The sequence below is a fragment of the Pomacea canaliculata genome, linkage group LG2 (genome assembly GCF_003073045.1).
Source record: "Pomacea canaliculata isolate SZHN2017 linkage group LG2, ASM307304v1, whole genome shotgun sequence".
NCBI lineage: Eukaryota > Metazoa > Mollusca > Gastropoda > Architaenioglossa > Ampullariidae > Pomacea > Pomacea canaliculata.
In genome coordinates this window covers 18,190,833-18,209,186 of record NC_037591.1, presented here as the reverse complement: position 1 = coordinate 18,209,186, position 18,354 = coordinate 18,190,833, and the positions used below count along the sequence as shown (strand labels likewise).

At 41.5% G+C, this 18,354-nt stretch overlaps 1 protein-coding gene across 1 annotated transcript in view; it reads left to right on the top strand.

The window, feature by feature from the left end:
- The window catches only part of LOC112556578 (atrial natriuretic peptide receptor 1-like), a 143,643-nt gene that overhangs the window by 91,489 nt on the left and 33,800 nt on the right, over nt 1–18,354 (top strand). The window contains 1 exon segment of the mRNA XM_025225719.1: nt 17,204–17,315. Coding sequence (XP_025081504.1) covers nt 17,204–17,315 — 112 coding nt within the window.

The following is an 18,354-nucleotide window of genomic DNA, read 5'->3' as shown; positions in this document are numbered from 1 at the left end:
GCAGTGGAAAAGATCAAACACGAGAGACTGCTGAAGGGGCATGTCCTGCAGCTGGTGTTGAAGGACTCGCAGTGTTCGGAGACGTACGGGCCCCTGAACGCGATCGACCTGTACGTGGAGAAGGAGGCCCACGTGTTCATTGGGCCGGCGTGTGACTACGCCGTGGCGCCCGTGGCCCGCTTCTCCAACAGATGGCAGATCCCCGTGCTGACAGCCGGCGCACTGGTCAGCGCCTTCCACGACCGCAACGAGTACGGCCTGCTGACGCGCGTGCAGGTAGAGCCAGTCGTTTGTGTCACACTACTGTCACACAGTGTCCACGGTGCTGTTACCTAGTGTCCGAAGTGCCGTCAGATATTGTCATCAAATCGTCCTAAACTTGCTGTCAAATAGTGTCAAGGCTTGGTTAGGAAATAATAAAATATAAAAGGCCCTTGAACCCTTTAAAAATGGTCTGTACAATTAAATTTCACAACAGTGCTATTTCAATATAAAAGGAAAAGTGAGACAAATGGTAAATATTGCTTAAATGATAGACAAAAATTGTCATTTCAATGAACCTCCTTTGGTGGTGCTTGCGTTGAGACGGGTGGTACAAGTGAGACGGTACAGATCCTCATACACCAACAAAGCCAGTGATCCTCCCGCACCCTGCTTTATCAAAATATCCCAGACAAGTCTGTTGACATTTCTCGTAAGCCCCGCTTTTTCGCAGATTGCAAACTTTCTCATGCTGCAAATTATAAATGAGGTCAGGCTGACCTGTCAGCACACCTGCTTAACGGTCTCGCAGTATTGCGCAAACCTTTCTTATCAGATGAGTCCGCCCGCAAAGCCGTTGACACTTTCAGATTTCCTCGAGAAGTTTTGCGCTCAACGGGTCCACCTACGTCACGGACTGTTTTCTTTCCTAAAAGAATCCGCAAACATGGCGACCTTCATGAATCAGCCTGAAGATGTGTTTCAGCCTCGACTGTAAGCAAACGATTGGCTTGTAGCCTGAAACTGATCGGTCATGATTTGGAATGTGTCTATCATTTCAGCCAAGCTTTCCATTTGACTTGCTTTTCCTTTTAAGAGATTCAAAAGCATAAATGTACAAGAGCAACAATTATTTGCAGAAAATGCTATAGACACTAGGGAAGCAGAAACATTAATTTTTAGCTGATGGTGGAGTAAAGAGATGCCCTTTTTCCTTTCAAAATACTCCAACTGCACAAGCACATTAAAGAGATTCGAGTTTGTAGAGAATTATTTATAATTCCATGGCCTGTCCCCATGTATGAACGTTCTAAATTTTCCCTTGTTTGCATAGAAGAGAAGGAAAGAGCTCAAAACTCGGCGGTTTTGTGATTGAGCAGCACGACAGTTGTTTATGAAGTTGGTTCTTGCCTTTTCTTGACACCCACGACTGTCTGTATCGCTGTAGGGAGCGTATGCCAAGGCGGGAGACTTTGTGGTGAGCGTATTCTTCAACTTCGGGTGGCGCCTTGCTGGTCTGATTTATCATGACGTCAGAAAGTCGCCCAACAACGGCCGGTCTAACTGCTATTTCACGGTGGAAGCCATATTCTTGGCCATTAGGTACAAGATGGGCAGGGAGCCTTGGTACAGAGAATTCAACAGCAATCTCACTGACCCCACCGGATACGCCGCCATTTTAATGGACCTCTCACGCTCGGCTCGTGGTAAGTAGACTGTAATTAGACATTGCTTACTGATGGCGGGACTTTCACAGCATCAAAAGTTGTAAGTTTATTACAAATAAACACCTTTTTTATCACAAAGAAGTTGTAAGCTCTATTGGAATGCAGTAATATTGTGACAAAGTATTACATTATTATGTTATATCGAGGACAAACTAGAATTTCTCCATCAGACAGTGACAGACATGGAAACGAACCCCTAACCACGTTCTTGTGAGACTTGTGAGACTGGTCATATTCAGGAAACAGTAGAGAGATCATGGTCCTGCACTCAATATTCTACCCATTCTACCTCTGTGTGGTCCTGGCATTTTTGACGAATGCCAATATTTTGTTCTGGAAATTGTCTTCTGCTCACAAAAGCATAACTTTGTTAGTGCAACCGGCTGTTTCCAGTGCTGCAGATGTTGGATGGTTGATACTGACTAGTGGCTACTATAACACTTTTGAAGTAGCCAGCAGTCTAAGAAAACAAACGTTGGTGGAGAGAGAGAGAACTACTGACTATAACATCATTGGATAGAAAAATGCTGTTATATGCATACATGTGTAGTACTCACGCGCGTTTGTGTGTGTGTGTGTGAAGTCGACGAGTAGACGCTTTGCTCTCATAACTCAAGCTGCTCGTGTTATCAGAAACGTGCTGCCACTTACAAATGCTTTCAAGTTTTGTCGTTTACTGGCTTTGGGCAGATGCTACGTGTGAAAATACTTTCCATACACGTCCTTGTGATAACACTAGGCTCTCGAGACGCTATAAATAGCACGCACTTTACACCAATACTCGAATTTTGTCTTCAAGATTGGACGTTTATGGTTTATTATCTGCTAAATTCAACCGTCTCTCTCTCTCTTTCATGCTATATATATATACACACGCACACACACACGCACGCGCTCGAACAAAATATTGCATGATGTCCGTTTGTGACTTTGGTGGCGCTTGCGATCTTCAGACGTCCTGCAATGTTGTGTTTACTGGACAAAGGTAGGAGGTCAATGTTCAAGGCCACGTTAAAGGTCACAGTGGCAGCTGTCTGCGTCAGTTATATTTTATTCTGGATTGTCCCATGTAAAAAGCTTCATTATTATTTCACATATTCTCGCTATTTACTTGAACATAACCTTTAAAAAGAGTATTAAGGTGGCGTGGCTCATTTAATTACGATCGAAACACTTTGAACTGTTATTGTTGATTTCGTGATCCGTTGCATAGAATGTTATTTCGAGCACTGCACTGTCCCATGAGGAGACCTATCTTGATGATACTTGTGGTGTAAAACAGTGATGTATGAATGTGGATGCGTGGGGACCTACTCCCATGATACTTCATCATCAGAGATGGTGTACACTGGTGACAAATAAATAATCCCCTCAAGTGCGAGTGCCAAGCTGCAGTACGCATCTTAATGAGTTGTAGCTTGAGATGTACTACAAGGTTGTTGACTTGTAAAATTCCTGTGATATCGGTGTACCATGGCTTCAGAGCTGTTCTATGGGTTTCCGTCTGTATCACGTATTAAAAGGCTAACCCTAGTATATTTTTGTCAGATAAGCTTATTAAAAGATACTCATCGTCAAGATCTCAGTAAAACTTTGGCCTCCTTTAAGGAACAAGCTTTGAACATGGCAGGCTTCCCTGATTTTGGAGAGAGATCAAAAGTTATTCGACCTCACAAATGTGAGCCGCTGTTGGAAGTAATTCTGTATAAAAGGTCATTGTTGTACACATACCTAGGGCTGTGAATGTATATGAGCGGAGTTGTGGTCTATGTGAGAGGAGTTTTCTCTTTTTAAATTTTTTTTATTATACAAACATACAAAACATAAAATACTACCACATAAAACAATCTAGACACAGGGGAACACACGTCCCTGGCAATGTAGACAACATCTTTCATCAGCCTCTCATCAGCCTCTCATCACACCATATAGCAGAGTTTTCTTAAGCGTTAACTGACTTTGCGAGCTTTGCAAGTCGCCCTCACTTCACCCATCACACCATCGCCACAAGCAACAACTAAGACCTGAATAAGTTGTTGTAAATGATATATAAGTAATAGAATTGTCTGCGAAAGGTCTCTTAATAACATTTTGCGCCAGGGTTTGATGTTAGCCCCGGGTGTGATGGGAATGTGCGAACATAAATATTTATATGTTATTTCAGTTCGACATTAAGTGTTTATATGGTGAAGTAGTATGTGCACTTGATACTCTGGACTATACTGAACTGCTTGCACACAACATTTCCATGCTCATTCCTGGTCCGTTAATTGCGTTGCTGGTAGAACGCGCTTCCGGTTTCACAATAACATGAAGAGGAAAAGCAGACGATGTGAGCTGTGGAGTTGATGGGGGTACACAATCTCAAGCTTGGTGATCTCTTGTGTTTCCGGTATTTTCGCTTTAAATCGTGGGAAATGAAGGTCGACTAATACTGACGAAAAGAAATAACTAAAAACAAAGTTATAAGTATGCTGTTGCCGTTAAGCATTTCAACCAAGTGCCGGATATTGGTTGTCAAGGGCTCTCCGACACTGACAGACTAAACACTTTCAGGTATGTTGTTCTCGGCAGACTTCCAAAAGTCTAGAGATATACATCCAACAGTGTAGAGATAAAAGTCGGTGGTGATATTATGAGGTGTTGACTGTAGAGAGCTTGTTAGCGCATTATGACTGCTCGTTAGTACATCTGGGACTATTTGTATTTTGATTCTAGGTGTGTATATATGGGCTTTAATTAACCCTGTGACCTGTCTTGTCCGCAGTCGCTTTGCAACAATTTTCTGTAGGCCTTGTCTCAATTTTCATTTTTTAAGATGTCTGTTTTAAGTGGACGAATAAGCTTCCGCTGTGTGGACTGGCCTTCTCAGTCCTTAGACATCATCACAGATGTTCTGCCCTATCAAACCAATCACACCAACCACTTTCACACCAACCACTTTCACACATACCACATTCACACCAACCGTTATCACCACTGTTGCAGCTACAACTCCCAACACCAGCTCCACTGCTGCTATTCTTGAGACGACAACTGTGTGTACCTCTAGTCTGTTAAATTGATGAAAACTGAGACGACCAAGCAGATGATGACAGAAATGCTGACGATGCAGACAAAGGCAAATGAAGCAACTGTCAACTCTAATATCAACTTACGATGTTCAATGGCTGGTGTCCTGCTTGCTGCTATGTTTCAGTAAGAAGCTGTGGAAATCCATCTGCATAATTTCATGGCTTGTTGTCTCTTCTTTCTGCATGCAAACACAAACTGGCGGGAGGTGTTTTTTACAATCATTGATAGGAGATTTGCTAGTCCTCGTCCTGCCTTCGTCTCTCACCTCATCTCTTTCCCTCAACTCCTTCCAGCCCTCACCCATTTTTCTTGCTCAAACTCTCATTAGTTCTTCTTCTTCCTACTTTTTTCACTCCATCACTCTGTTTCCACCAACGTGTGGGATTAGGACTCGACACTCGCTGAATTTCAACTACAAAAAAAGGAAATGAGGTTTCTTTTTATCTCCAAAATTTGAGAATTAAAAAAAAAAAATGAAATTTAGAAACCAAAAGTAAGAAAAAGAAAACAAATTTTTTTAAAAATATAAAATTCAACCATTAAATATTTTAGTGCTTAAAAAAGACATGCACTTCAACATTTGAGAAAGAGTGATAAGCTTGTAAAGAATGGCAGTCGTTGACGAGCAGCCATAACATTCTCACCTGGCTTGTGATGTGACATGTCTAGTGCTGCGTGTAGGGCATGTCACGCACGTCACGTGACAGCAGCAGGTCTCGTTGTGACGTTTCTTTGGTCTAAACAGCTTTTCAAGCACAGTGCAAAGAACATAAATATGAAGCTTTGTTTTGTTGTTGTTTTAATCACAAAACTCTAAAAAGTCGACGAGACTTCAGTGATGCTTGGCTTCTTCGTGTCCATCAATACAGCAGTGCACTGTACTCATGCACGCAACTCTTACAAGACATGAAGACAACAGTGAAAACATGCTTCCTGTCAGACCGTGCCTGATTTGTCAACTTTGTCAATCCATCGCCTTATTTACAGACCATGTAGATGTGAACATATATCGCCCATCATTCGCTGTCTTCACTGGCTGCCAGTCGTGGATCGTACAGCCTACAACCTTTCCACTTTGACTTTTCTGTTTCTGGCATCGGTCCTCGGTACTTGTCGAACTCACTCCCAGCTATTCACCTCTTCGACCTCTTCGTTTATCTTCTCACACCAAGCTTCTGCGATTTCCACTGACAAAGCAAAGAACAGAGGTATTTCTCCTACCAGGCTCCATCAACTTGGAACGGATTACCTATCAGCCTTCATCCCTGATCCTCTTACCACCTTTAAGTCCAAACTTAAAACGCATTTTCCCCCTAATGACGACTGCACTGTGACCCTGTCCCGACCATGAATGTATATAAAATTGTCTGTAATTTCCGTTATGTATAAAAGAGAGTATGGTATAGCTGTGAGCGTGTCTAGTATATGTATATATGGGTGCATGGTTGTTGGTGAGTCAGTCTGTATATTCTTTATGTAAAGCGCTCTGAGTAAATCACTGGAAAAGCTATATATAAATTCTCATGATTATTGTCTGTACATCTGCATATGGCATAAGAAACTGTCAGTCTTTCGAAAAGGAAAATAACGAACAATATTTGTATGGTTCTAGGTTGAGAAAATATGAGAAAGAAATGTGCATGTAACTTTTACTCCTGCACATTGTAAGAGGACAGTGTGGAGACCTATGGCTGACTCACAGTCTTCTCCTGTCACGTGGAAACTCAGGTGACCGTTAGGTGCGAATCATGTACAGGACGTCACCTGCCTATCGCTCACCTTTCGCCTTAAGGTGGAGTATGGAGGTCTTGTCACATGCCTTATGTCTGATGGCCTGACAGCCCTGGGAAACTATTGCCTCACTGGCAGTGGGTTTTATGATTTTACACACACACACATATAATTATTACGTACGTGTGTGTGTATGTGTGCGCGTGTTCGTGTCTATGAACTTCATGTTTGCTACATCCGGGTGTTTCGACTTCCCAGCTGAAGCGTGCACGTGAAACATGAGAATTACTGTCTCCTATACACAAGTCCTCTGAGTGGAAATGCGTGTTGTTGAGATCATAACACCAGGTGTACAGAACATTAGTTGAATGATTAATATGCAAATTGAAAAAAAAAATGCAGCAACTGCTAGATGATAGCAGTAATTTGGACATTTTTCGTGTGTTTTGGATTGCACCAAGTGTAATTGCAAGGAGGAGGTGTGGCTGCTCTCATTTTCTAGTTTAACTGTCACAGCCCTGGAGAGAAACAAGAACGGTGAGGTGAATAGGATCAGTCCCTCTTGGGTTGGACACCGACCTCGGTATTTCCCGTCAGTGAATGTGCACAGCATGTAGTTAAATAGCCTGCCCTTGTTTATAAGTCTGATTCTGACCATTTTAGTTGCTAATGACTGATTTTTAGAGTTTTGGCGAGAGTAAAGTCCCTTTGCCAGACAGGCTGAGGATAGCATCTCCTGTTGTCCGTGGAGGAGTTGCACTGGAACTGTCAGTGATGGATCGGTCTGCCTCAATCTCAGCTGCATGCAGGCGTCTCGTGTCTCTCTGCTCTGGAAATGAGGATACAAAGCGTCTGTCTCAGTGATATTTGATCTCAGGACCCAGAGGGTCTGTCTCACTGACTTGTCTTCTTTACTTTTCACGGACGTAAAACCAGGGAGGCAAGGTTGGGGGTAGCGAGCCTACTGAGGAGGCAAGAATGTGAACACCGTTCGCTGTCAGCTTGGAGTTTGCCCCATTTCCCTCTCCTCCCCCCTCCCCAAATAAAAAAACCCCAAAAACAACAACAAGAAGCCGAGCATCTTCCTACATCACTGTTTTTCTCAATCTCACGCTAACGGTAGCAATATTCAGTCAACGGTGAATGAGGCCCTACCAGGGATGACTAACTTACAATTTTAGTAATTTATAAAGTGGACTGACTAATTCTCCTAATAAACAAACTACAGGTTTATCGATTATTATAAAGATTTTTATTGACTTCAATTTATCTTAATGCCAAGCAGCTTTCTGAATATCGTTGTTGTGGTCTTTTTTATCATTTGCAAAAATTAAAGCAGGTTTTCTGGTGGACGGACACTTCTTGTTTGTAGCGCAGGCTAAGATATTACAAATAATCATAATAATTGTGTTCTACTCTGTTACCGGCAAAAGTATTGCGCTGGTAGTCATAGATTTTCGTTTTTTGCCGTGTGTGTAAGTTTGCGATCACGCGCGTGCGTGCTGGGAGAGGAGTGGGTCACCGCAGGCCCAGCCATCGACTGTTGTCACGCGCGATACGTCATCGATTTCCTTCAGTCCCGACACAAACTGTAAATCCTTTGTTACCAACACAAAAGTAACTCAGATGATTGTCAAGAAGCCTAATATCCCGTTAAGACATATAGAAACATATGTGCGGCTTCGATGAAAAAACAGCTAGCGAGCGAGCCAACAAACAAAGGAAAAAAAAGAAGAAACGCACAAACGAACGAATAAACCAACCAACCAGCCAGTCAAGCAACTATCAAAAGGAAAAAAAGATTAAACAAACAAAAAATGACGGTGTTTCCTTGTCTTGTTCCAAACTCGACTTCTTTTTCTTTGTCATCTTCGTCGATTTAAACATGACCTGCATCATCTAGATGGCGGCTCATTACTTCGGTTGGCTGACTAAAGCTGGAGAAGTCTGTGGAGGCAGTTACAACAGCACAGGCAACGACCTGTGGTAAGCAGCAAGACCTTGTCCCCGCCGGACTGCATGTCGAGCACACGTCTCACAAGCTTCGTTACTGACATCACTTCCGCTAATTTCCTGCGAGCATAACGTTCACTGCCAGTCCACTCAACCACAGAGCCGGCAGGGAATGGAAAATCGCTTTTTAACTCTCGTCCACCTCCACCCAGCGAAGGGAGACTCATTGTTATGAAGCATGCTGCCATGATTTCCCGCGTCATTCTTGAATGAACCCCGCTCGACCCACCTTCTTCCCTTCATCTTTCGCAGAAGTCTTTTTTTTTTTAAATTTGATTTTGCGTGAGGCCGGAGAGGTAGGGTGCAGATATGTTGCGCAGGAGCAAGAAGGTTGCGGAGGTTTGCAAGAGATAGAAAGGACGAGGAAGGAAGCAGTGCCAAGTAGCTTTACGCTTAACTTGACATCGATAGATGTCAGACCTGGTTACACCTCGCCCCTAGCAACAATGCATGTCTGGAGCGCGCGGCCATGCAACATGCAACATGCAACATGCATTCTCATTACGTCTGGCCACCGGCACGCGCCATGCGGCACCAGCAATCTGCCATGGGGTGGGGTGGGGAGGGCACGGAATGTTTGGAATCGTCCGAACGACTGGCTTTTATGTACCTTCTAGTCTCTTCAAACGACTTGCTTTCTCATGTAACTTCTAGTCGCTTTAAATGAATAATTATCCTTAAGGGCACTTCACTCGGGGCTTCAAAATTTCCTTTTAGCCAGCGACTGTTTTGAAAGGAAAATTTTGTGAACAGTTTAGTTTTGATGTCTGAAATGTTAAGAACTCGGTTCTGCGTTAAATCAGGATGTGCACTTCTTATCTGAGAAGAGTTCTTTCTTGTACGAGGATCTATATATATATATCTTCGTGTTTTTCTTTGTTGTAAGATGTTACTGGTGGCTCGTGCAGACATACATGTGACTACACAGGACAACTAAGACAATGTCTTCATTGGAGACGGAACCGATCACACACAGGAACCTTATCACAGGGTTGTGCACTGTTCAGAAGTGCATACAGATCTGTGATTCTTTTTCACTGAAAATAAAATTTTTGCGAAAAAGATGACCAAATAGATTGTTTAAAATCAATTATTAGTTAATGTGACAGCACTGAGATAATTTGCACTCAGCAAACATCACTTAATTAAAGTCAACACACAGTAAACACATTTGAATGTGATGAGCTCACCATCCATCAATGAGCTAAACTTTGTTGTGGTGACTGGGTGTGAGTCTTGTATCGAATGAAGAACAAACAACTATTCCACACCAGTACAAAAAAGCAAAAAAAGCAATTTGTTCGACATTAGCTGGGCACAGATGTGCTATAAGGCTACATATGTGACCCTACATGTGTGACCCTACATGTTTGACCCTACATATGTGACCCTACACGTGTGACCGGAAGTGGCGAAGTTACTTGAAACGTTTGAATAGTTGTCTGCTTCTTGCGGTCGACACAGTTCTCTAATCTCAAATCTCACCCTAAAACTAAACCGATCATGTACATGTGTGTTCATTCCAGAAATGTGTTAGTCAAAGAAAGTGATTAGTGACTAAGGGTTTGTAAGCATCATACAAACTGATGGAAGAACCAGAGATCGCGCTTTTCCTGTTGCTGTGAGTGACATATCAGGTCATCGAGAAGTATTAAAGGCTTCCTTTTGTGGCTAGACAAGACCAAGCCACAAACTCCCTTTTTCCTAAGGACACGTGATCATATTCCTTGACTATACGACATTTTAGTATGACAGATGCTTGGCTTTCTCCCCGTCTGCAGCTGAAGGATGGAGAAGGATCAAAGCCGGATTGGTATTTTGCAATTACAAGAGCAGACTTGGAATCTCGGAGCATCTGCGACACATCAGGCTGTAACTAATCGAAGAGAAAAGGGAAAATATTCCGGTTTTTCCACTTGTATCAACCTGCACAGACAATCGGATTACGGGTTGTAGGGATGCTAGAGATTGTCTCTGGCTGTGGCGCACCTGCAGAAACTACTAACAGTAATAATCTGTCTCGTAGCGACCTTTTTGAAATTTCTAGAGCAATTCTGCTTTAATTTTTCTTTGTTAAAAAATAAATTAAAATAAAAAATGTCATTATATTATCGTTTTGGTAATTCGGGACACTATTTTCTACAAAATAGGAACACTCGTCAACACTTAAAAAAACAGTCCTCCTACAACTGCCTGAATGTCAGCTGATAAAAATCAGCAAAGAACATGACACTCATAAATGCAAACAAGTACTCTCACAGTTTTGCATTTATATTACATTAAACTGAAATTTAGAAATGTGTGCAAAAAATAAAGTAAATGCATTTAATTGATAAATTTACAATATACAAATGTAACACACAATGCAAATTTTATTTTCAAAAGAATGTAATTTAATGTATGCACATATTGGTATACGTCCTTCATTAAAATTAGATATGGTTACATGCTGACATGTTGGTTATGTGTTTACTGTTAATGTTATAGAGGGGTGTGCAAAGCTGAATATTAAGTACTTTTTTATCTCCACGTAAAGAAAGTTTGGAAACGAAAGACTGAGGATAGGAGGAAAAAGATTAAGGGACTTACGCCACGGATTAGTTTCCGTGAAGAATCTGCAAAAGATTGCAAATCCCCGAGTGTGGAGGTGGCGAGGGCCGCGTTTAGAGAGGTCTGAACGAACATCCGCCATCGATCAGGAGGGGGACGAGGGGGACACAAGGAGCGGGTTAACCTTTCGCGTGCCACGGCATCGGTCTCGGCCGACAGAAGTAGTTTGTTAAAGGCGCAGTGATAATCGAACCAACTAATCTACACTCCACTCCAATGGTTCTTGTTCACTTAGAGTGCCTGCTTACTACAGCTAAAAACATTCGAAAACAAAATGAAGAGAAGGTAAGGGAAAGTATGAAGTAAAGTCCACTTCAAGGCAACCCTCCTACATACACACACCAACAAAACCACACAGACACACTCACCATTGCTCACACAGCATGGATATTTTGTTAAGCAACATTACAGTGCCGATGAAAAACAAGTAGAGGTTACAAAACAAGATGTTTTGGAAGCCTGATCTCAATCCAGGACACAGTGAGGTTATGTTGTAAGAAACTGTTTGATGTTTCAACAAAAGGAAAAGTAAATTTTATTGTCTTTCTTTATTAATTCGCTGACAGACTTACACTGTTAGTCAAGGGAAAAATATCATGTCACATGGTAGGGTTCTCGCCCTTCATCGTGTCTGCTGTTGTCCTTAATTCTCATAAACTTTATTTTTCACTCTTTCTATTCTCTCTCTCTCTTATATATATAAATTTTTCTACCTTCTATTTATGTTGTACATTGCATCCTAAATTTCTGATGTTCTCTGACTATTATTTGTGTTACCTTATATTTCATGCTTATGTGCTGTCATTGAATTCTTGTCTCATGCAAACTAAAACACAAATACATAAAAGAGAACGAGAGAAAAGAAGGCAATCAAGCGATAGAGGAAAGGCAGCGAGCCGGAGACGGGTATGAAGGAATAAGAATATTCTATTCAGGACAGCAAATGGAATGAGTTGGAATAGGAATATTGTATTCATGGGGATCCAGAGTGCAGAAAGGACGGAAAGAAGAAAGATGTGGGTGATAGTGAACTATGCAAAAAGAGAGAAAAATCGGAGAGAAAAAAGCTTTGTTCAAATGAAACACCATATAAAAGGGGACACTGCTATGCCTTCAATAAGTAAGAGAATAAATCATGGCTTACACCCTTAACTACCTTGTGAAGACACACGATACGGATGTCTGACACATGCTTAGGTGGAGACAGCTGATTATAGTTATCGGCAAACAAGAATAACAAGCGTTACTGCAATATTTGATGACCTGGTCACGTGATCACAATGAGTGCTGTGAGGAGTCTCGTGACTGTAGCGACCAGAACAGTTGTCCAGTGTCTGTGAGCAAGGTGACTACAGATTGTTACAATGGCAGAGATGTGCTGATGTCTTCAACTAGCGTGGTCATTACACAAAGTCGTGTATGCAGTGTTGTGAGATCTGTGAGAGCGAAAACTTGAAAGTGTGAGAGAGACTGAGCTCTCCATTTTTTCCTGGCTCGTCGACTGAAAGAATCCGTGGCTAGAATATTGATGCCAAACTATTCTGTCCTGAAAAGTCAAAATATGTACAAAAATCTGCTACAAGTAGGAAAGTCCGTGGCAAAGGTCAGCTCCTGACAGCCCTGAAGGAAAGTTCTTCTGAGCGAAAGGTTTTCTGGCATGCACTGATTCACGTGTTTCACATGTTCTCAAACACTTCTGTGTGTAGAGCATTCAACTTTCAATACTTGAGCACAAAGAGTTAATTTTGCTACATAAACAATCTCTATTTTGCATATTCTACACTGGGTCCTGTAACTCCAATATTTAGGCCCCTGGCTTAATGATCAGTCGAAGAAAGGCGGCCTTGCACTCAGTAAAAGTGGTACAGGCTGGAATATACCTTCTTACATTAATAATCTTCTTTTTTCTGTCAGTCCAAACAGCACCTGTGTTGTTAAACTGTCCTGTGGTTTTTCTCTCTCTGTTTGTGATAACAATGTCTGCTACATCCATCGAGCAATGGAATGCAGTTATAAAAGCTTTTCCGTTGAAACATGTTTAGACTAGAGAGAATGTTGGTGGCTGCTGGGGTTGGAGATAATGGCAGAAATATCGAAGGGTGAGTTACTGGGGCGAGGGAATGGGGCTGTCAATGAGAAAATCAGAAACGGAAATGGTTAGCAGAGCAGCTCACACGCTGGAGGAACAGCTAATTATTCACTGTTCACAATCAACAGCTGATTGTTTACTTCTCACACTCTTAGCATTGTATGGGGCGTTCGAAACATTTCGAAACAGTGCCCTAAATAACTGTAATTACAACAGTTAGAAAGGTTATAAACGTATCGCTAAAAAAGATTTTAAAACAGTTTTTAAGTAAAATCCTTTCGTTTGGAATAAGATTACCGGTCAAGTGATAGTAGTCTTTGCTTGTATATTCAGTGTTTTGTAAGCCACCAGAGTCTTTTGAAGTTTCCTTTTTTAGGTATACAGTTTAGCTTCCTGTCAGGTGATTTCTTTTCGACTTGCCGTACCCCATCCTTTTTCTTTTGGTAGACAACAGCAGCAGCTCTTAATAGTATGTTCATTGTTGCTAGACAACAGTAGTATTTAACAGGATGTTTCTTGTTGCTAATGTTATTTTGAAAACACGACTCCGTCCAGGGGTCTGCATGTTATGAATAGCTCATTTTGTGCCAAATTGTGTATTGTAATAAAGAAACAGTTACCGACTTTTGCAATTAATAAAGAGCTACCAGCAACTGTTAATAAATAACAGTTCCTAGAGCTTTGCTCTATCACCTGTGACTGTAATCGAGCTTGTTGGTCGCGTATTGCCATAGGCTTGCAAAGTAAATTAATTTTTTTTTAAATGCAGCTGACACACATTTACTGTTCATGATAGTTCACTGTTATTACTTTTTGTGCAGCAATATATCAGGTGGACTTCGGTCTAATTCTAGCTCCAGACAGAGCCATTAGCGGCAAATAAGATCAGTGCATAGGTGACACATCTGGGACTTGGGGGACAGATAACGAGAGTTAATGCGCCAGTCTCCTCCTGAGTACAAGCTCGGCTTTCCTTATATTTAGCAGCTAAGTTTAGCAGCATTTGTGTAAAACAAGCAGCTAACTGTGTCGAAAGCAATCTGATATTGCGTTAATGTTGTTTTCATGGAGACACTCCTACCCGCCACCTCGCCGGCAAACTAGTTCAGTCGGCCATTGTCTAAGACAAGCATCGTGTGTTGTTGTCTCCTCCCCTTTGTTACATGCTGCCTTGGATTTTAATGGTGCAGAGCTCTCTTTCTCTCTTTCTCTCTCTCTCTTTCTCTCTGTTTTCTCTCTCTCTTTCTCTGGTGTGCGCGCGCGTTGAGTTCTTGCTCTTGACGTGGGCTGGTAGTGCATCTTCTCTTCTCAGAAAAAGCCATTAAGTTGGTCGCCGAGGCAAGGTGGAGGTAAAATGCACTCCTGTTTTTGTGAAGGGCGATAATTTAAAACTTAAAACACAAAGCAACAAATGCTTGTCAGAGAAATTGCATTTTAATTACCTTCTCAAGCGCTACACTAATGTAGTAACGACTAATGTCTTGTAACATGTAACCCTCTTAGTTACATGTAACGGTCAGCCTATAAAGTGTTGATTAAAGATCTCACTTTGTCTGTATCCTTAATTTATTTTGCAGCCCCATTAAAAACATCCAACTCTGTGATTGTCTGTAATGTCATATCAGGCCGCAAACAAATGTCACGTTGTTTGTCACGTACAATTATATTTTTGACATTAGTATTACCACATAAAATGTTTGTCGATAAGGTTTGTCTCGCCCATTTCATGAGTTTCAGACTCTCAGAAGAATTATGTGTGAAGTCGTGGGAAGCTTTCTGTGCGTTAGTGCGCTCGTTTGCATGCCCACTCGTGAAATCGTAGTTAACCAGAAAATACTTAAAGCCAATGAGGCGTTGCCAGGAAACGTGCCATCATTGCGGGACTCTATCTTTCCTCGCCTCAAGACAACAATTTTTTTTCTCTCGCCTCTCCTGTGCTTGGCAAGGATGTTATATCGTCTTTAGTGGTCCTGATACGGACAGCGAGAAATATTATGACAAGCTGGCTTTGCCCGTGGGCATAACTCTGAACCTCACACTGTTGTGAATGACTGACCCTAGGGAAAGAGATCTCATCTGTCTGTCTCTTAATACAGACTGTGGAAATGACTTGTATTAGTGATCGTCAATGATGTCTGAGTAACCTTTACTCTTTATCCTTTCTCTCACTTTGTCACGTTTGCCGTCCACGAGGAAACGCGCGCACTCACAACACGCACACACGCACGCGCATGTAGAACATAGAATATCAGAATTGCCATAGAGTGAACCCAGATACACGTGATTATAAGTACATCGGTTTGTAAATTAACGGCAATTAAAGTAATCTGACACAAAGCTTTACTTGATGTACATTGAGGATGCCGTGGGCTGTATGGAGTTGTCGGGTCTGAGAAGGCGACTCGCCGTTATATTTACTTGTCGGCGAGACTAGACACGTTTGTGTGAGTCTTTATAAGTGGATGTAATTTGTGCTTTGTACCCGTATATTTATGTATCTTAGAGAAATGCAAAGATTAACACAGACAAGCAAACTAACAAACAAATTCGCAAGCAGATTTGATCGCTGTACATTTCATACAATTTTTCAGGAAAGACTGTTTCTCTTTCATGTGAGAATCTACAAAAGAATAAAAGTCCAAATTGAAGCCAGAAGCCAAGCTATCGCTCATTTATCATAAACGAAGGCAGCTGTGTTGTCTGTTCTTATTTAAAGACAAAATGAAGGATTTCTAGTGTGAATCAATTTTGCCAGGAGCAGGGGGAGCGCTGTCTATGAGGAATAATTCAGGGCAATTTCCTTGCAGGCCAGGGCATGATCAGTGCTTGTGGTATGCAATGTGGACTGGGTCAATGACCCACATCCCACATTCATTATGGGTGCAGTTTCCATCACAAGGTTTTATATACAACATTGCTGTCGGAACACTAGAATTTTAAAACTAGTGTGTCAAACCGCTTAACTCGAGGGCAATGGAACTTTGGAGGGCAAAAATTCCCACGAGTGTTTTTTCTTTTCACATTTAGCTTAACAACTTTAGAAGTTTTCAAATGAGATAAAAACTACATGTTAGCACATAAAAGGGAAGCTTTCTTTTATCAAGAACTTCCATACCATGACACACAACGGGACTTAATGCGAGCAAATTTTTAAGGTTACAGAAACCTGGTCTTGTTTCCATAGTATTTAATTAATCCCAGTATTTTGATACTACTTCAGTATTAATTTTACCTAAAAGAAGCAATGGAGATCAAAAGTGATCAGCTCGCTTGTTTATGTTCTCTCTGAAAACACCGGGGGCCGTGCCTTATCTCACCGACACTATCCTGTAGTTCCCTGGTGGAGACAAGCGTCTTCAGGATAGGAAGCCGAGAATGCAGGAATGCAGGAGGATTGGCAGAATGGTTTTTGTGGGAAATAAAACGCAATAACGGGTTCTTTTGACATTAAACACAAGTGTAATCACACATTATGTTAGTAGATATTTCTCCTGTGTTTTGTAGATTGGGGATGAGAGTAGATGGTGTGTAGGAGTTATAGCTCCAGTGAACAACTGTAAGGTAGTTTGTGATGACACAGGGAGACTACTCTGTTGTCTGTCGTGGTACCTATTCTGAAGGTGACAGTAAGCCTCAGGGTTGTTGAACAAGTCTCATCTCACAGAAGGATTCAATGAGAGAGACAAGTAAACGGCTTGCTGACGATATGAAACAAAGATTTTGTCATGCATGTGCTTTGTTTGTTTGTTTGTGGTAGAAAGGGGGACGGGTGGTCGTAATAGCTTATCGTCCGCCATGTCACAGATTTTTCTTTGCTAACTTTCTTGTGTAAATATTTGGAAACTCTTACTTATTTTGTCCGTAATGTGGTAAATATGAAACATGTTGCAGTGATGATAATGTTTCACACAGTTTTTACAAATGTTTACTGTGTTTGTTACAATGTTTCAGTCACTTGTGTTCGTTAATGTTTCAGTGGTCGTACTGTGCGCCTCTCCAGACTCGGTCAGAGAAATAATGATCAAGGCTCACGAACTCAACTTTGACAACGGAGAATATGTCTTCTTTAACATCGACCTCTTTAGCAGGTTAGAGCTTTGTCTGTTCTCGCTAAATTGGGTGTAAGGCATTCGCATTTTTCTGTCACCCTCCAGATGCCAATATTTGTTTCAGAACTCATAAGCACTGTTTAGGTGCATGGAATAAGGTCTGTGCTTGAGACCAGCTCCCATCATCATCGTCATCGCCACCATCATCATTCATCCATCATCCATTCATCAGTCATGATAATCATCATAATCATCAACAATAATGACTGATACAAAATGTGGAATATCTGAATTTTGTCCTTAAAAAGGTAAAGGCTTTTCTATTAATACAGTCGACTTCTTTAGTTTGAAAGAAATGAAGAGAAATTGTCGCCAGACGCCCATAACAAATTTTTTTTGCTGGGAACAATGATGCGTGAGCATATGCAGAAATTAAGATAAGTCCACAGTGGAAAAAAGTTCTTTTCTCGACAAACTTCCTTAACTCAAACCTTCCGTAACTCGATTTTTTTATCGGTCCCTTGATTCTTCGACTTACAAAAGTTTGACTGTAACGGTTTATTTTCGTCTCCTATCTTCTCAATAACAAAAGCACTGTAACGTGCTAGAGCCAACCAATCAGCCAGCCTACCAACCAACCTGTCGGTCCGCACGTCTATCTGTCTGTCAGACAGATTAAAAACATCACTTGACGAAGAAATGAATGAAATCATTGGCTACTTATACAGGAGACGGATCTTTCCCTCTGTCTGACGCCTTTAAATTAATGACTACAAACCAAAGCGGGACGAAGACATACCGCTGTCCACTCTCGTGGAATGGGGGAGATTAATGGAAAAAAGAGCAACGCTAAGGAAAGGCTAGATTAAAGTAGAAGATCGATATGGAAATGTGTGCAAAAGTTACTTCAGATTACGAAATAGGATTAGCTTAGGGAAAAAGCATCCCCCAGCCCGTGATAAAAATGGACTTAGTGACTCAGCTGCTAGAAGATAATGTTAAAGCGGACAGCAAGATAGACAGATAAAGAAAAGAAAAACAAATTTAGGGGTGATGCAGGAAGTAAAAGAACTGCTTG